Genomic DNA, 13,799 nt, shown 5'->3' on the forward strand with positions numbered 1-13,799 from the left:
GAAAAGAGGATGAAAAACAACGGGGGGGGGGTCAGAAAAAAAGGTTAAAACGAAAGAATCTCTCCCGGTGGTTTTCTTCTCCTGCCCCCCCCCCCTTCTCCCTTTCCAGCGGTTTAAATATTTTTTTTTCCTCTTTTTTTTTTTTAAGTGCAAATTTTCCCGAACTTCTCTTGGCCAGAAACAACAACAAAGAAAAAATCCACAAAAAATAAGCCTCAGCTGTAGTGTGACAAGCACCCGAGAGAGGAAGAGGAAGAAAGGGGAGGGGGGGAAAGCAGGGCAGAGGAAGGGGGTCTTGTGGGTGGGGGGGGGTCAAAACAAGGGAGAGAAAAAAAAAAACCCCGATTATGTCGACATCCAGCTCTTGTTGGGAGGGGTGTGGGGGGAGGACGTATTTATTTTTATTTATTCGTATGCCTCGTTTTTTGCTCTCTCTCTCTCTCTCTCTCTTTTTTTTTTGTAAAAAGACCACAAAATAAAAAGCTTGGTTTTCTTTGTTTTAATTCAAAAGGGGGAATGGGGGGGGGACGGGGACAGGGAGGATCAGAAAGGGAGGGGAGGGGCCTTCGTTCGTTTCGATGGAAGAGAAAGAGGAAGAGGAGGAGAAGAGGAAGAAGAAGAAGAGAGGAGGGAAGAAGGAAGGAAGGGAAAAAAAAAAAACCAAGATTTTGGGTGGTTCGGAGCCCAATCTGACAAGTCTGCGGGTTGCGATCCTCTCCGATTCGCGACAAGGTTGGTGGTTGCGGCTGCGGCAGTTGCCTGTGGGGGGGGGGGAAAGGGGGAGGTGATGGGGGGAGTTAAAGAGCCCCCCCAGGGAAAAAGAACCGCCTCTCCCCCCCACGCTGCTCCCCCCCCACCCTCACCTGGACTCACCTGTGGTTCCTTTATTTAGCCATGGCTTTGATAGCGACAGCAGCTTCCTCGGTCATTGCAGACAGAACAGTGATCTGGGGGGGGCAGGGGGGGAGGAAGAGAGCAGGTCAGGAGGAGGAAAACTTGGGGGGGTCCCCCCCAAATTGCTGCATCTTCCCTCCCCCCCCCCAAAAAAGCAAGAAGTCTTTCAGTGCTGGATCTGCTATGCTCGAATTTCTCAGCTTGGGAAATATTTGGAGGGGGAGAGAAAAGACTTCAACTCCCAGAATTCCCTGCTGCATCTTCCCCACACCCCCGGGGAGGCTGGCTAGGGAATTCTGGAAGTCCTCCCGCCCCCCATCTTCCAAGGTGGAGGAAACATCACCTTTGAAAACTTGCCGGATGGCCGTTTTCCCGCATCCCTGGTCCTTCCCCCCCCCCCTTGGTACAGGTAGCCCCTGGGTTTACGGCCACAACTGAGCCTGGGCTTTCTGCCGTTAAGTGAGACGTTGAACCAAGTTGATTTTGGGTCCCGTTTTCTGGACGCAGTGGTTAAGAGAAGCACCACAGCTGATAAGTCAGTAACCGGGATGTTAGTTATAAGGATTTATATCTCTATGTCTAGAGATAGATAGATAGATAGATAGATAGATAGATAGATAGATAGATAGATAGATAGATAGATAGATAGATAGATAGATAGATAGATAGACACAGACAGACATGGACAGATGATAGATAAATGATAGATAATACAGACATGGATAGATAGATAGATAGATAGATAGATAGATAGATAGATAGATAGATAGATAGATAGATAGATATAGATAGACACAGCAATTAACTACAGGGGGGAGAGAGATTTAGATACATAGATACACAGATAGATACAGATAGATAGATGATAGACACAGACAGATATGGATAGATGGATGGATGGATGGATAGATGGATGGATGGATAGATAGATAGATAGATAGATAGATAGATAGATAGATAGATAGATAGATAGATAGATAGATAGATAGATAGATAGATAGATAGATAGATAGATAGATATAGATATATATAGACACAGCAATTAACTACAGGGGGAGGGAGCTGAATAGACCAGTAACATGGTCATTAGCCAAACGCTTGGAGTCACAAAGACTATAAGAACGTGATTCTCAATCCTGACTAGAACTCTGTCGATGTCAGCAGACGCTGACAAAAGCGAAGTTTTTAAATACATTTTTAGTCTCAGTGATCTGTGTTTTAGTTTTTGAATATGAACGTACCCGAGTCTCGTATCTTCAAAACCATTTTAGATAAGACATAAATATATACACACACACACACACACACACACATTTCATTCTGATGCTTTAGCTAAGCACGTGTATCCGCCACTGCCCAGGCTCTGCGCCCAGTGAATGGGCCAAGCCCGATAGGCCCGGGGCTCCTCCTCACCAGTATTTCTTCTCCGCTGTCGTATTTCTGTTCGATCTCCTTGCCCAGGTCTCCCTCAGGGAGACGCAGATCCTCCCGGACATCCCCGCTGTCCTGGAGCAGAGACAGGTAGCCATCCTGGATGCCAATGAGCTGCGACACAAGAGCGGAACGAAGGAGAAACAACTCGACCGTGAGGACAAGTCACCAGTGGAACAGCTCGCCACATCCCATCCACCCCCAAACCCCCTGGGCCTACCTACCTGGAAGTCATTTCTCTTGATGTTGGGCACGTCCATGTTGTGAGTTGAGGGGCAGATATCTTCGTATTTTTTCCCAGTGAAGATGTCTATGCCGACGAGATGCACCTAGGATCCCAGCAGAGGGAGAGAACGGCCTCAGCACATTGCCAGAGGGGAGAGGGGGGGTCCACGTGGACACGGTCCATATGGGGGGGGAAGGAAGGAGGAAGAAGAAAAGGACTGTGGGGTCCTTGGTGCTCTCTGAGCTTGCAGACGTCTCTTGACCCAACTAGGGAACGTCATCAGTGCTAGAAGGGAGGGGGTTTGTGGAGAGGAGGAGGAGGAGAAACTGTGGTTTCCTTGCAGATGTTTCATGACCCAACCAGGGAACATCACCAGTGAAGGAAGGAGGAAGGAAGGAAGGGAGGGAGGGAGGGAGGGAGGGAGGGAGGGAAGGAAGGAAGGAAGGAAGGAAGAAGAAGGAAGGAAGGAAGGAAGAAGGAAGGACGGACGGACTGTGGTCTCCTTGCAGGCATTTCATGACCCAACTAGGGAACATCATCAGTGCTAGAAGGAAGAAGGGAAGGAAGGAAGGAAGGAGGGAGGAGGGAGGGAGGGAGGGAGGGAGGGAGGGAGGGAGGGAGGGAGAAGAACTGTGGTCTCCTTGCAGATGTTTCATGACCCAACTAGGGAACACCATCAGTGCTAGAAGGAAGGAAGGAAGGAAGGAAGGAAGGAAGGAAGGAAGGAAGGAAGGAAGGAAGGAAGGAAGGATGGAAGGAAGGAAGGAAGGAAAGAGGAGAACTGTGGTCTCCTTGCAGACGTTTCATGACCCAACTAGGGAATATCATCAATGCAGGAAGGAAGAAAGGAAAGAAGGAAGGAAGGGAGAGAGGGAGGGAGGAGAACTGTGGTCTCCTTGCAGATGTTTCATGACCCAACCAGTGAACATCATGAGTAAAAAAAAAAGGGGAGGGGGTTCGCAGAGAGGAGGAGGGGGAGAAGGACTCTCTGAACTTGATGGGTTTTCTGCAGACGTCTCTTGACCCAACTAGGCAACGTCCTCAGTGCCAGAAGGGAGTGGGGTTTGCAGGGAGGAGGGGGGGGGGGAAGCCAGCCCTGCCTGGCAAAGCAGCTCCAGGGAGCCCCTTTCCAACAGCAGCAGCAGCACACACACACACCCCCGGCTGTCCTGCTCCTCCGTTCTCCTCCCTCCCAGATTTTATTTTATAATGGAGGATTTTAATGTTTCACTGGGTCTACGTTGTAAGCTGGCCAGAATCCCTGCAAATAAAATGTCATAATAGATTAAAACTTTCAGGCATTCCAGCAGCATCCACACATCTTAAAAGAGTGGATGAGGTTGGAATATATGTCTCTGGGGCCTCCTCCTCTCCACACACCTCTCCCTTCTAGTACTGATGCCGTTCCCTAGTTGGGTCATGAAACGTCTGCAAGAAAACCACCCAGCTCAGAGAGCACCAAGGACCCCGGGGTCTGTCCGTCCATCCTTCCTTCCTTCCTTCCTTCCTTCCTTCCTTCCTTCCTTCCTTCCTTCCTTCCTTCCTCCCTCCCCCTCCTTTCCACAACCCCCCTCCCTTCTAGCACCGATGATGTTACCTACTTGGGTCATGAAATGTCTACAAGAAATGCGTTGAGACCCCCAAGGACCCCACAATTCTCCTCCTCTTCCTCTCTTCTAGTCCTAGTTCCCTAGCTGGGTCACCAAACGCCTGCAAGGACCCCTCAATTCTTCTCCTCCTCCTCCTCCTCCCTCCACTCAGCAAATCCCCCCTCCCTTCCTGGGGAAGGACAGCAAAGGCTACTATGCCCCCAGGTGAGTCCTGCGCCCAGCCTTTGGGACCTAACCACCCTATTTTGCATGGGGGGGGGAAGGAGGAGGAACAAAGGGTTTCCCTGGAAGATCAAGACCCCCCCCCCATAGTTTGCATCTGGGAAAAGTTGCAGACTACGACCCCGAGCACTGATGGTGTTCCCTAGTTGGGTCATGAGACGTCTGCAAGGAAATGCCCAATTTCAGAGAGCCCCAAGGACCTATAGTTCTCCTCCTCCTCCTCCTCTTCTTCCTTCCTTCCTTCCTTCCTTCCTTCCTTCCCTCCCTCCCTCCTCCTCCTCCCCCCTTCTTCTTCTCTGCAAACCCCACTCCCTTCCAGCACTGATGATGTTCCCTAGTTGGGTCATGAAACGTTTGCAAGAAAACCACCCAGCTCAGAGAGCACCAAGGACCCCACAGTCGTCGTCGTCATCCTTCCTTCCTTCCTTCCTTCCTTCCTTCCTTCCTTCCTTCCTTCCTTCCTTCCTTCCTTCCTTCCTTCCTTCCTTCCTCCCTCCCTTCCAGCACTGATGACGTTCCCTACTTGGGTCATGAAACTGCAGGCCACTTTAGCTGACTGTATTCAGCAGGTCAGCGGTTCAAATCTCACCGGCTCAAGGTTGACTCAGTCTTCCATCCTTCCGGGGTAGGTAAAATGAGGACCCAGATTGTTGGGGGCAATGTAAATATATATATATATATACATTGCTTACTGGTGTACGCCGCTTAGAGAGTGCTTGCACTTAAAGCGGTATATAAGTCTCATAAATAAATAATAAATAAATAAATAAACAGCTGCCAGAAAACAAGCAAGCTCAGAGAGCACCAGGGACCCCACAGTCCTCCTCCACCACCTCCTCCTCATCATCTCTGGAAACCCCACACTCCTTCTAACACTGACGATGTTCCCTAGCTGGGTCATGAAACGCCTGGAAGAAAACCACCCAGCGCAGACAGCCGCAAGGGCCCTGGGGTCCAGCTCCTCTCCCCCTAGCACTGACGACGTCCCCTAGGAGGGCCACGGAAACGTCTGCGAGGAAAAACGAAGATCGGAGAAAGCACACAAGGCAAGGACCCCCGGGGGTCCTGCACACCCTCCTCCTCCTCCTCCATCTGGCCAGCTGCACAATGGGACACACACACACACACACACACATGGGGCAAGCAAGGGGGAAGATGCCACTCAACGCGTGCCAACTCAGGCGCAACCAGGAGCGTCCCCAAGGGGAAAAAAAACCCCTCCCGCCGCAGTTGCCAAAGCCTTCTGCTCCCCCCCCTTTGCCGGGCACTTACTTTGGCGTGGCCGTGCTTGCCCGTCTTCGAGGTGGACATCTCCACAATCTTGCAGGGACGGCCTTTGAGCACCACAAAGCCGTTCTTGCGGAGGGCGGAGCACTGCATGGGAAACGTGGCGGAGGCACCGGCGTCCCCGGTCTCAAAGTCGAGGTCGTCAGCCATGGTGGATCAGGTGTTGTGGAAACCGCTGGTCGAAGAAGAGGAGGAGGAAGAGAGAGAGAGAGTCAGAACAACTGCTGGCCGGCTGGAATGAGAGACAAAGCCCGTCGGGGAAAAGACGGAGGCGGAAACCCCGGGCACAGCAACCGCTTCCAAGGCCGAGGAGGAGAAACACACCCACGGGAAGTCGCGATACCCGCCGGTTGGCACGTCACAAGCACACAAGCGCACACCCCCGGCTCGCCAAGCTGCAGGAGCCGGAAAAGGAAAGGTATAAAATACAGGATGGTGCCCTGGGATGCATAGAAAGCAAAGGAGGGGGGAGGTATCTTCTTCAAGGATGGGCCCTTTTAGGACTTCAACTCCCAGAATTCCTCAGCCAGCATGAGATTCAATTCTGGGAGCTGAAGTCCACAAGAAGGGGTCTTCAAATTCGGCCCTTTGATGACTTGCGGACTTCAACTCCCAGAATTCCTCAGCCTTTCGAACCTGGTCCGTTTTAAAATAGGGGGACTTCTACTCCCAGCTGGGGGATTCTGGGAGTTGAAGTCCAGCCATCTTTAAATGGTTAGGGCGGGTGGGGGTGTCTTCCAGCTTGGCCCTTGGATGACTTGTGGACTTCAACTCCCAGAATTCCTCAGCCAGCGTGAGGGAACTAGGGGGCAACTGGACTTTGTTTTTCTTTGAAGGCGTTTCCCTTTTCCTCCAAGAAGCTTCTTCAGCTCTGACTTCCATTCCCCACCGTCCAGTCAGAGCCGAAGTTGCTTCTTGGAGGAGAAGCAAAACGCCTTCAAAGAAAAACAAAGTCCAGTTGCCTCCTAGTTGAAGTCCACCAACGGGTCCTAGTTCCTTCACGCCGGTTGAGGAATTCTGGGAGCTGAAGTCCACAAGTCATCAAAGGGCCAAGTTTGAAGAGCCCTGCAGCAACTGTGAGAGGGACCTCGGAGTCCTAGTGGACAATCACCTAAATAGGAGCCAGCCGTGTGCTGCAGCTGCCAAAAAGGCCAACACAGTGCTAGGCTGCATTAACAGAGGGACAGAATCAAGATCGTGTGAAGTGTTAATACCACTTTACAAGGCCTTGGTAAGGCCACACTTGGAATACGGCATCCAGTTTTGGTCACCACGATGTAAAAAAGATGTTGAGACTCTAGAAAGAGTACAGAGAAGAGCAACAAAGAGGATCAGGGGACTGGAGGCTAAAACATACAAGGAAGGGCTGCTGGAATTGGGTATGTCCAGTTTAATGAAGAGAAGGACGAGGGGGGACAGGATAGCAGCCTTCCAGTATCTCAGGGGCTGCCCCAAAGAAGAGGGAGTCAAGCTTTTTTCCAAAGCGCCTGACAGAAGCAACGGAGGGAAACTAATCAAGGAGAGAAGCAACCTGGAACGAAGGAGGAATCTGCAGACAATTAGAATTAATCCGTGGGACGACTTGCCTCCAGAAGTTGTAGGCACTCCATCACTGGAGGTTTTTAAGGCTAGACAGTCACTTGTCTGAGATGGTGTAGGTTCTCCTGCCTGAGCAGGGGGCTGGACTAGAAGACCTCCAAGGTCCCTTCCAGCTCTATTCTAATGAAAAGGACTAGGGGTGACATGAGAGCAGCATTCTAGTATTTGAGGGGCTGCCCCAAAGAAGAGGGAGGGGGTGTCCTTCTATTCTCCAAAGCACCAGAAGGCAGGACAAGAAGCAACGGATAGAAACTAATCGAGGAGAGAAGCAACCTGGAACTAAGGAGAAACTTAGAACACTTAAACCAGTGGAACAGCCTGCCACCAGAAGTTGTGGGTGCTCCATCCCTGAAGCCTTTTAAGAAGAGACTGGATAACCCTTTGCCTGGGACTGTACAAAGTCTCCTGCTTGAGCAGGGGGCTGGATTGGAAGACCTTACGACATGCCGCCACAACTCAGCCCCAAATTTCCGTTCTTAAGGCATTCGTTAAGTCAGTTTTGCCCCATTTGAGGACGCAATTATTAAGCGACTCGCTGCGGTTGTTGCGTTAGGAACACGGCGGTTCAGTCAATCTGGCTTCCCCTCATGGACTTTGTCAAGTCGTAAAAGGGGATCACATCACACAGACACACACACACACACACACACACACACACACGGACGCTGCGACCATCATAAACATGAACCAGTTGCCGAAAGCCTGAATTTTGATCACGTGTGCACAGGGAGGCCACGACGGTCGCCAATGTGAAAAACGGTCGTAAGTCATGCTTTTCAGCACTGTTCTTGACTCTGAATGGTCACTAAACAAGCTGTTGGAAGTCCTGTAGCCCAGCTGCCTTTTGCAAAAAGCAACTTTGAGACCTCGATGACCGAGAAAATCTCCAGACATTTCTTTCGTCTATACCAGTGGTTCTCAACCTTTTTAATGCTGCAACCCCCAACCGGTCGTAAGTCGAGGACTACTCAACCGGTCGTAAGTCGAGGACTACTCAACTGGTGCAGCACCGTTTGCAGAATGGGACTTTTGGCAGGCTCAGCAGGGCAGAGACAGCCTGGACAATTCCTATTGGCTTTGGAAGGCCAATAGAATTAGACTCTATTCAAGAGAGTCTCTTCTATTGGCTTTCAAAAGCCAATAGAATAAAAGGGAGTAGCACAGCTCAGGAAAAGGGGGAAAAAAATGGTGGACTGCGTTGTTTGGCGACCCGTGAAATGGTCGTTCAACCCCAAATGGGGTCCCGACCCACAGGTTGAGAACCACTGATCTATACTAACTTTCTCTGCAGCTCTCAGTTCAGCTTGTAAGATTGCTTTCCAGGCGAGTCGTCAGGCCAAGATTTAGCAAAGATCAAGCCAGAATACTACTTCAACCACACCTTCCGCTCCTTGGATTCTCCCTGCTCTATTTTGGGATCCCCTGCTTCCCCGGTTGAAATGGATAAGGTTTTACAAGGCTTTCAAGCCCTGGATTCCATACGCCCCAGAGGGCCCCCTGACGACAAATCCAAATTTCGGTCAAATATTCTTGCAAAACGTGCCATTTTTAAAATCTGCCACTGCCGGAGAAAGCTCATTCAGCCTAGTTTTTGTTGGTTTGTTTTTAAACTTCCAACTTAGGTTTTAGCAAAAGACGGGAGACTTTACGCCCAAAAAAGAAAAGGGGAAAAAAATCCACCTTCCCAACAGGCAAATAAGATCAATTGCTCCGTCAAGCAAAGAATCTTCCCTAAGGCTTGAAAGGTCGAAGAATAAACAGAGGGTAGAATTGGGGAAGCCCCCCTCCCCCCAACCCAATCACCCTAGTTGTTGGGGAGGGGGGGGTCCAATAAAACCAGACCTACCCACTCTGGAAAGGCCTTTAAACCCTAGGCATCTCAGCTCTCCGGGAGGGGCTGCTCTGGAGGTGGGACAAGAGGGGCGGGGGGGGGCGCTCCGAGGGAAGGGGAGCCCCCTTACACCACAGCTGGGAAAACCCAACTCCCTCCCTAAAAGAAGTGCTGGCTGGAGGTTCACCCTCCACACAGCTGCTAGGTCCTTCCTCCATGCCGGCCCCCCACTCCCAGGAGCCCCCCCAAAGCACTCCTTCAACCGTGCAAGACATCAGCTGCCCCATCTCCTGCAAAAGCTACCCCAACCTGGTGGAGAAGAGGAGGAGGAGGAGGAGGAGGAGAACTGCCTGCTTCCCTGCAGACTGACAGCGGCTCCTTTAAATGGTCGTCAAAGCGGTAGTAGTGGTGGTGGCAGCCCTCTCTCTGCCACAGCTGGAGCCGCACGACGGGCCACGTGCTTCCGATTTTGTGTGTGCTGCAGCTCGGGAGCCAAGGGGAGAAAAAAGGAGGGGAGGCAGGAAGTTTGCACCCACTTTGCTAGAGAGAGAAAGCAGGAGAGAGAGAAAGGGAGAGAAGGAGAGCAAGGCGGCAGCCCTCCGGTCCACATGTCTGGAGGGAGCCTCCCCTCGGCGCTTGCCAACCCGAAGCATGATTCAGCTAAGCTGCCACTGCGGAGAGCCAGGCTCCACCATGTGACCGGCTCGGAGGTTGGGGAGAAAGGGGGGGGGGTAGGAAGGAAATGAGAAGCCACATTTAGGCGGAAAGGACCCCTCTTTCGGTCTTGAGGGCCCCCCCCCACCGTCCCAAGCTGCTACAATCACCAAATCTTGGGGAGCCGAGTGTATCCCGAGAAAAGGCTTCTGCACATGTGCTCCCCCAAGACTCCCGGCAGGAGCAGATATCCTGCCGCCCCGTGCCTAAAAAGTCTGCTCCGAGTTCAAATCCAGCTCCTCTCATCTATGGGGGGGGGAGGAAGGAACCCCCCCTCCCTCCTCACCTGATCTAGGTAGCCACGGAGGTAACAGGCGCAGCTAAGTTAGGAAGGTGAACTCCCCAAGGGCGCGTTGCATGGAACCAACCCCAAAGAGGGGGGAAAGGCGACTGTGAACGTTTCGAAACCCACCTTGGTGGACTTCGACTCCCAGAAATTGCTGGTCTGGGGAATCCTGGGAGTTGAAGTCCACAAGTCTTTTTTTTTTTAAACAAAAAAAAAGCAGCCCCTGCTTTACAGCCTGAAAAGGGGGGGGGGTTGTGCTCCCAGCCTGGAGGAAAAGTTCAAATCCAGCCGTCGCCCTTTTGTTCTTTTGCGCCAGCGTCGCCGTCCAGAAGTTCTGCTCCTATTTGTCCCCCTCCCCCCAAAAAAGAGTCACCTGTCTCCCCCCCTCAAGGGCCTGACCCCCCCCAAGTTGCAAAACAAAGCCGCCTTCCCAAATGCCAAGCCCTTCCAACCCACCCACCCACCCCACTTCGCTTCCCGCCGGGCTCCCCTCACCCCCCCCCTCAATCAGGGGAGGGGCTGGCGGGCCTTCCCTTTAAAGGGCAACCATGTGCTCTCCCTTCCCCCTCCCTCCCTCCCTCCTCCCCCCCCTTAAAGTAAGTCACACAACCGGCTCCACTGGGCGTAAGAAATTCGCTTATTGGGGGGGGGGGTTTTGCAGAAGCCACAAGCAAACCACCAAGACGGGGGGGGGGGAGAAAGCAAAAGGGAAAAAGAAACTAGCCAAGCTTTAACATTGGGGAAAGGCGGCCAGGCTGGCGGGGGGGGGGGAACAGAGCGGAGCCCTATTTGGGTCTGGGGGCGGGAGGAGGGGGGGTTGACTCTGAAACCCCCCCTGAACCCCCCCCCAAGGTGCCTCTCGCCCCCCCCGGATGGCTTCTCCCCAGTTTTGGGGGAGGGGGCGCCTCCAATCAGGACCCCCCCCAGGGGTCAAGCCAGGACACGCTCCCTTTAGCCCCCACCCCGCACAAAGCCGGGTAGCCCCCCCCCACCGTGGGGTCTGGGGGCTGCCACTGAGAGAGCCCCCCCAACCCCCCCTTCCCAGGGCCCTGCGGGACTACAGAGCCCATCAGGCGCCGCCCCCCCCCACCGAGCCAGCACACGTGGACCCCGCCAACTTTCCTCCCCGGAAGAAGCCCCCCCTCCTTCTCCTCCTCCCCAAGGCTTCCCCGCCCAGCGCAGGCCCCGGCCTGGCTCCGCACCACGCGAGCGGCGGCGGCTGTGGCGGCCGCCTCTTCCTCCGCCGCCGCCGGGCCACGCGGGGGCGGCCTCGGGGGCGCGCGTGCACGCGCTCGCGGCCGCCCCCCCTCTTCCGGCCTTTCGGCCGCCCCCTCCCCCCCCCCGCGCGCCGCCTCGGCGACTCACCCGCCCGCGAGCTCAACCGCCGCCGCCGCCGCCGCCCGCCGCTGCCTGCTGCAACCCAGCCCGCAGTGCGCACGCGCACTTATCGCCTCCGCCTCCGCCTCCTCCCCTTTTCGCGCTCGCGCCCCGTCGCCGCACGCGCACTGGCGGCGAACGCCCAGCCCAAAGCCGGGGGGAGGGAGGGGGAAGAGAGGGAGGAGCCTGGTCGCGCGCGGCGCCTGCGCCACAGGGGAAGCCCGGCCGGTTCCGAGCGGAGAGAAGCGACGCCGCGCATGCTCCGCGCCTGGGAGGGGGGAAAGGGCGGAGAGGGGGAAAGAAAAAAAAAAAGAGCACGAATCGTCAGTGCGCATGTGTTCCAAATCCCGAACTAGGAAACGTCCTACTACTTCACCAGGCGGGCGTTGCGTTCAGGCAGCGCGCAGGCGCGAGGAGCGGCCTTCTTCTTCCCTCCCCCCGCCCCGCGGCCATTTGCTGGAGAGCACGCATGCTCCTAGGCCCCGCACGCCTCGCGTTTGGCGGCCTGCGCGGACGCTCCCCCGCCCGCCCGGCGCGCGGACGCCCGCGAAAGCGCATGCGTGCCTCGGCTTGCGGGAGGCCGGACTCTTCCTCACCCCTGTACCACCGAGTGTGCGTGCGAGCGGCCCAGAGCGGCACGCCCAAATGGCTTGTTCCCCTAACCACGCGGGCCTCGGAGGCCATCTTGGCCGGGCCGCGGCCGCCATGGTTGCTACGGCAACGGCCGCGGCCTCCATTCCACGCCGATCCCCAACGGAAAAAAAAAATAAATATAAACTAGGACTTTGGGATGAACGATAGGAGTCTTCTTTCTGAACGGGACGCCAGACCCGTCACTACTGAAGCCAACCCTTCCTTACCCGACTCGGTGCCTGCCGATGGCCTGGACTCCAAGTCCCATGCTTCCCAGCCGAGAGACAGCAGAGGCCTATGGCGTCGCGATGGGGGGGGCGGGTGTCCCTTATTGAGGGTCCCCCGACAGGAGTTTCTGGAACCCAGTTAGGCCTGGACCCTACTGCTCTGTGGCTGTGGCTCTCAAAGGGGCTTGGACTACAAAACCCATGCTCCCCGGCTGAAGGCGTGCATTAGGGTGCTGGGAGTCGGGGGGACCACCCCCCCGTGCCCTCCAATGGGATCAGCAGCCTGAGTAGCATCCTGGCTGGGAGAAGCCAAAGCTTTTGGAGGCCAGGAGGGGAGTGGGGAGGCTAATAATAATAATAAAGATGGAAGGGACCTTGGAGGTCATCTAGTCCGACCCCCTGCTCAGGCAGGAAACCCTACACCATTTCGGACAAATGGCTGTCCAGTCTCTTCTTAAAAACTTCCAGTGTTGGAGAAGGGAGGGAGGGAGGAAGGAAGGATGGAAGGAAGGAAAAAAGAATAACAGAATAACAGACTCGGAAGGCACCTTGGAGGTCATCTAGTCCAACCTCCTGCTCAGGCAGGAAACCCTATACCATTTCAGACAAAATCGCTTTTGGGGGGGGCAAATATTGCCCCCCAAGTCATACTTGTTACCCTCAAGATGGGCAGGGGTCTCTCCCTTGCCCCATGCCCCTCCTCTTTTCCCCCCTCCCCCCCAAAAAATCGAGCTTCATTTAGGCCATGTTCTCCCAGCCCTGCTCGCCTCGCAGGGTTGTTGTGGGGAAAATAGCAGGAGTGAGGAAGATGACTCAATCATTTTATTTGATTGATTGTTGTCCCCAGGGAGTGTGGGGGCGTTACTTTTTATTTTTATTTATTTTTTACTGTTTGTCTATTGGGCTTTTTACTTTTGGCAAACCCCCCCATATTCAGAGAGCACGGGGGCTTCCCTAAAAATTCTCTAAATAAATATTTATTTATATTCTCTAAATAAATACTTATTTATTTATCGTATGGCACACTGGCGTTGTGTTTCAGTAAAAAAAAGGAACACGGGCAACAATGCAGAAGGCAGAAAGCCAAATCTGAAGTCTTAAATCTAAGCTGCAAACACGTATATTTTTTATTTCATTTTGTTACGGCCAAATCCTGGTAGTTTTTCACCTAACATGACCCCGGGACACTGCAACCATCATAAATACAAGTCAGTTGCCAATCATCCAAATTTTGATCTCACTATGGGGGTGCTGCAATGGTCATAAGTGTGAAAAATAGTAGTAAGTCCCTTTTTTCAACGCCGTTGTAACTTCGAACAGTCCTTAAACAAACTTGTAAGTTGAGGGCTACCTATAATAACAATAAATCTAAATAAATAAAAAATTAGATATGCTCGCCCCTCTGAGTTACTTTATAAAAATGCAATAAATGAAATTGTCTTTGGCACCAGGAACATGTTGC

At 53.5% G+C, this 13,799-nt stretch overlaps 1 protein-coding gene across 2 annotated transcripts; it reads right to left on the reverse strand.

Annotated features, from left to right (window-relative positions):
* Window positions 1–648: 648 nt before the first annotated feature.
* EIF5A (eukaryotic translation initiation factor 5A) lies at window positions 649–11,622 on the reverse strand. 2 transcript variants are annotated; one of them, XM_039337914.1, is made up of 6 exons: window positions 11,466–11,622; window positions 5,656–5,845; window positions 2,550–2,654; window positions 2,308–2,439; window positions 874–947; window positions 649–759 (listed from the first exon to the last, which is right to left on the reverse strand). In XM_039337914.1, exons 2-5 carry the CDS (start codon window positions 5,818–5,820, stop codon window positions 885–887), a joined length of 465 nt encoding a protein of 154 aa, XP_039193848.1. In that variant the 5' UTR covers window positions 5,821–5,845; window positions 11,466–11,622; the 3' UTR covers window positions 649–759; window positions 874–884. The 2 variants fall into 2 exon arrangements, with proteins under 2 accessions (XP_039193848.1, XP_039193849.1); XM_039337915.1 differs by lacking the exon at window positions 11,466–11,622 and adding an exon at window positions 9,410–9,570.
* Window positions 11,623–13,799: the final 2,177 nt, after the last annotated feature.

This window comes from Crotalus tigris, unplaced genomic scaffold (genome assembly GCF_016545835.1).
Source record: "Crotalus tigris isolate CLP2741 ecotype Arizona unplaced genomic scaffold, ASM1654583v1 scf7180000017690.20705106771:4171800, whole genome shotgun sequence".
NCBI lineage: Eukaryota > Metazoa > Chordata > Lepidosauria > Squamata > Viperidae > Crotalus > Crotalus tigris.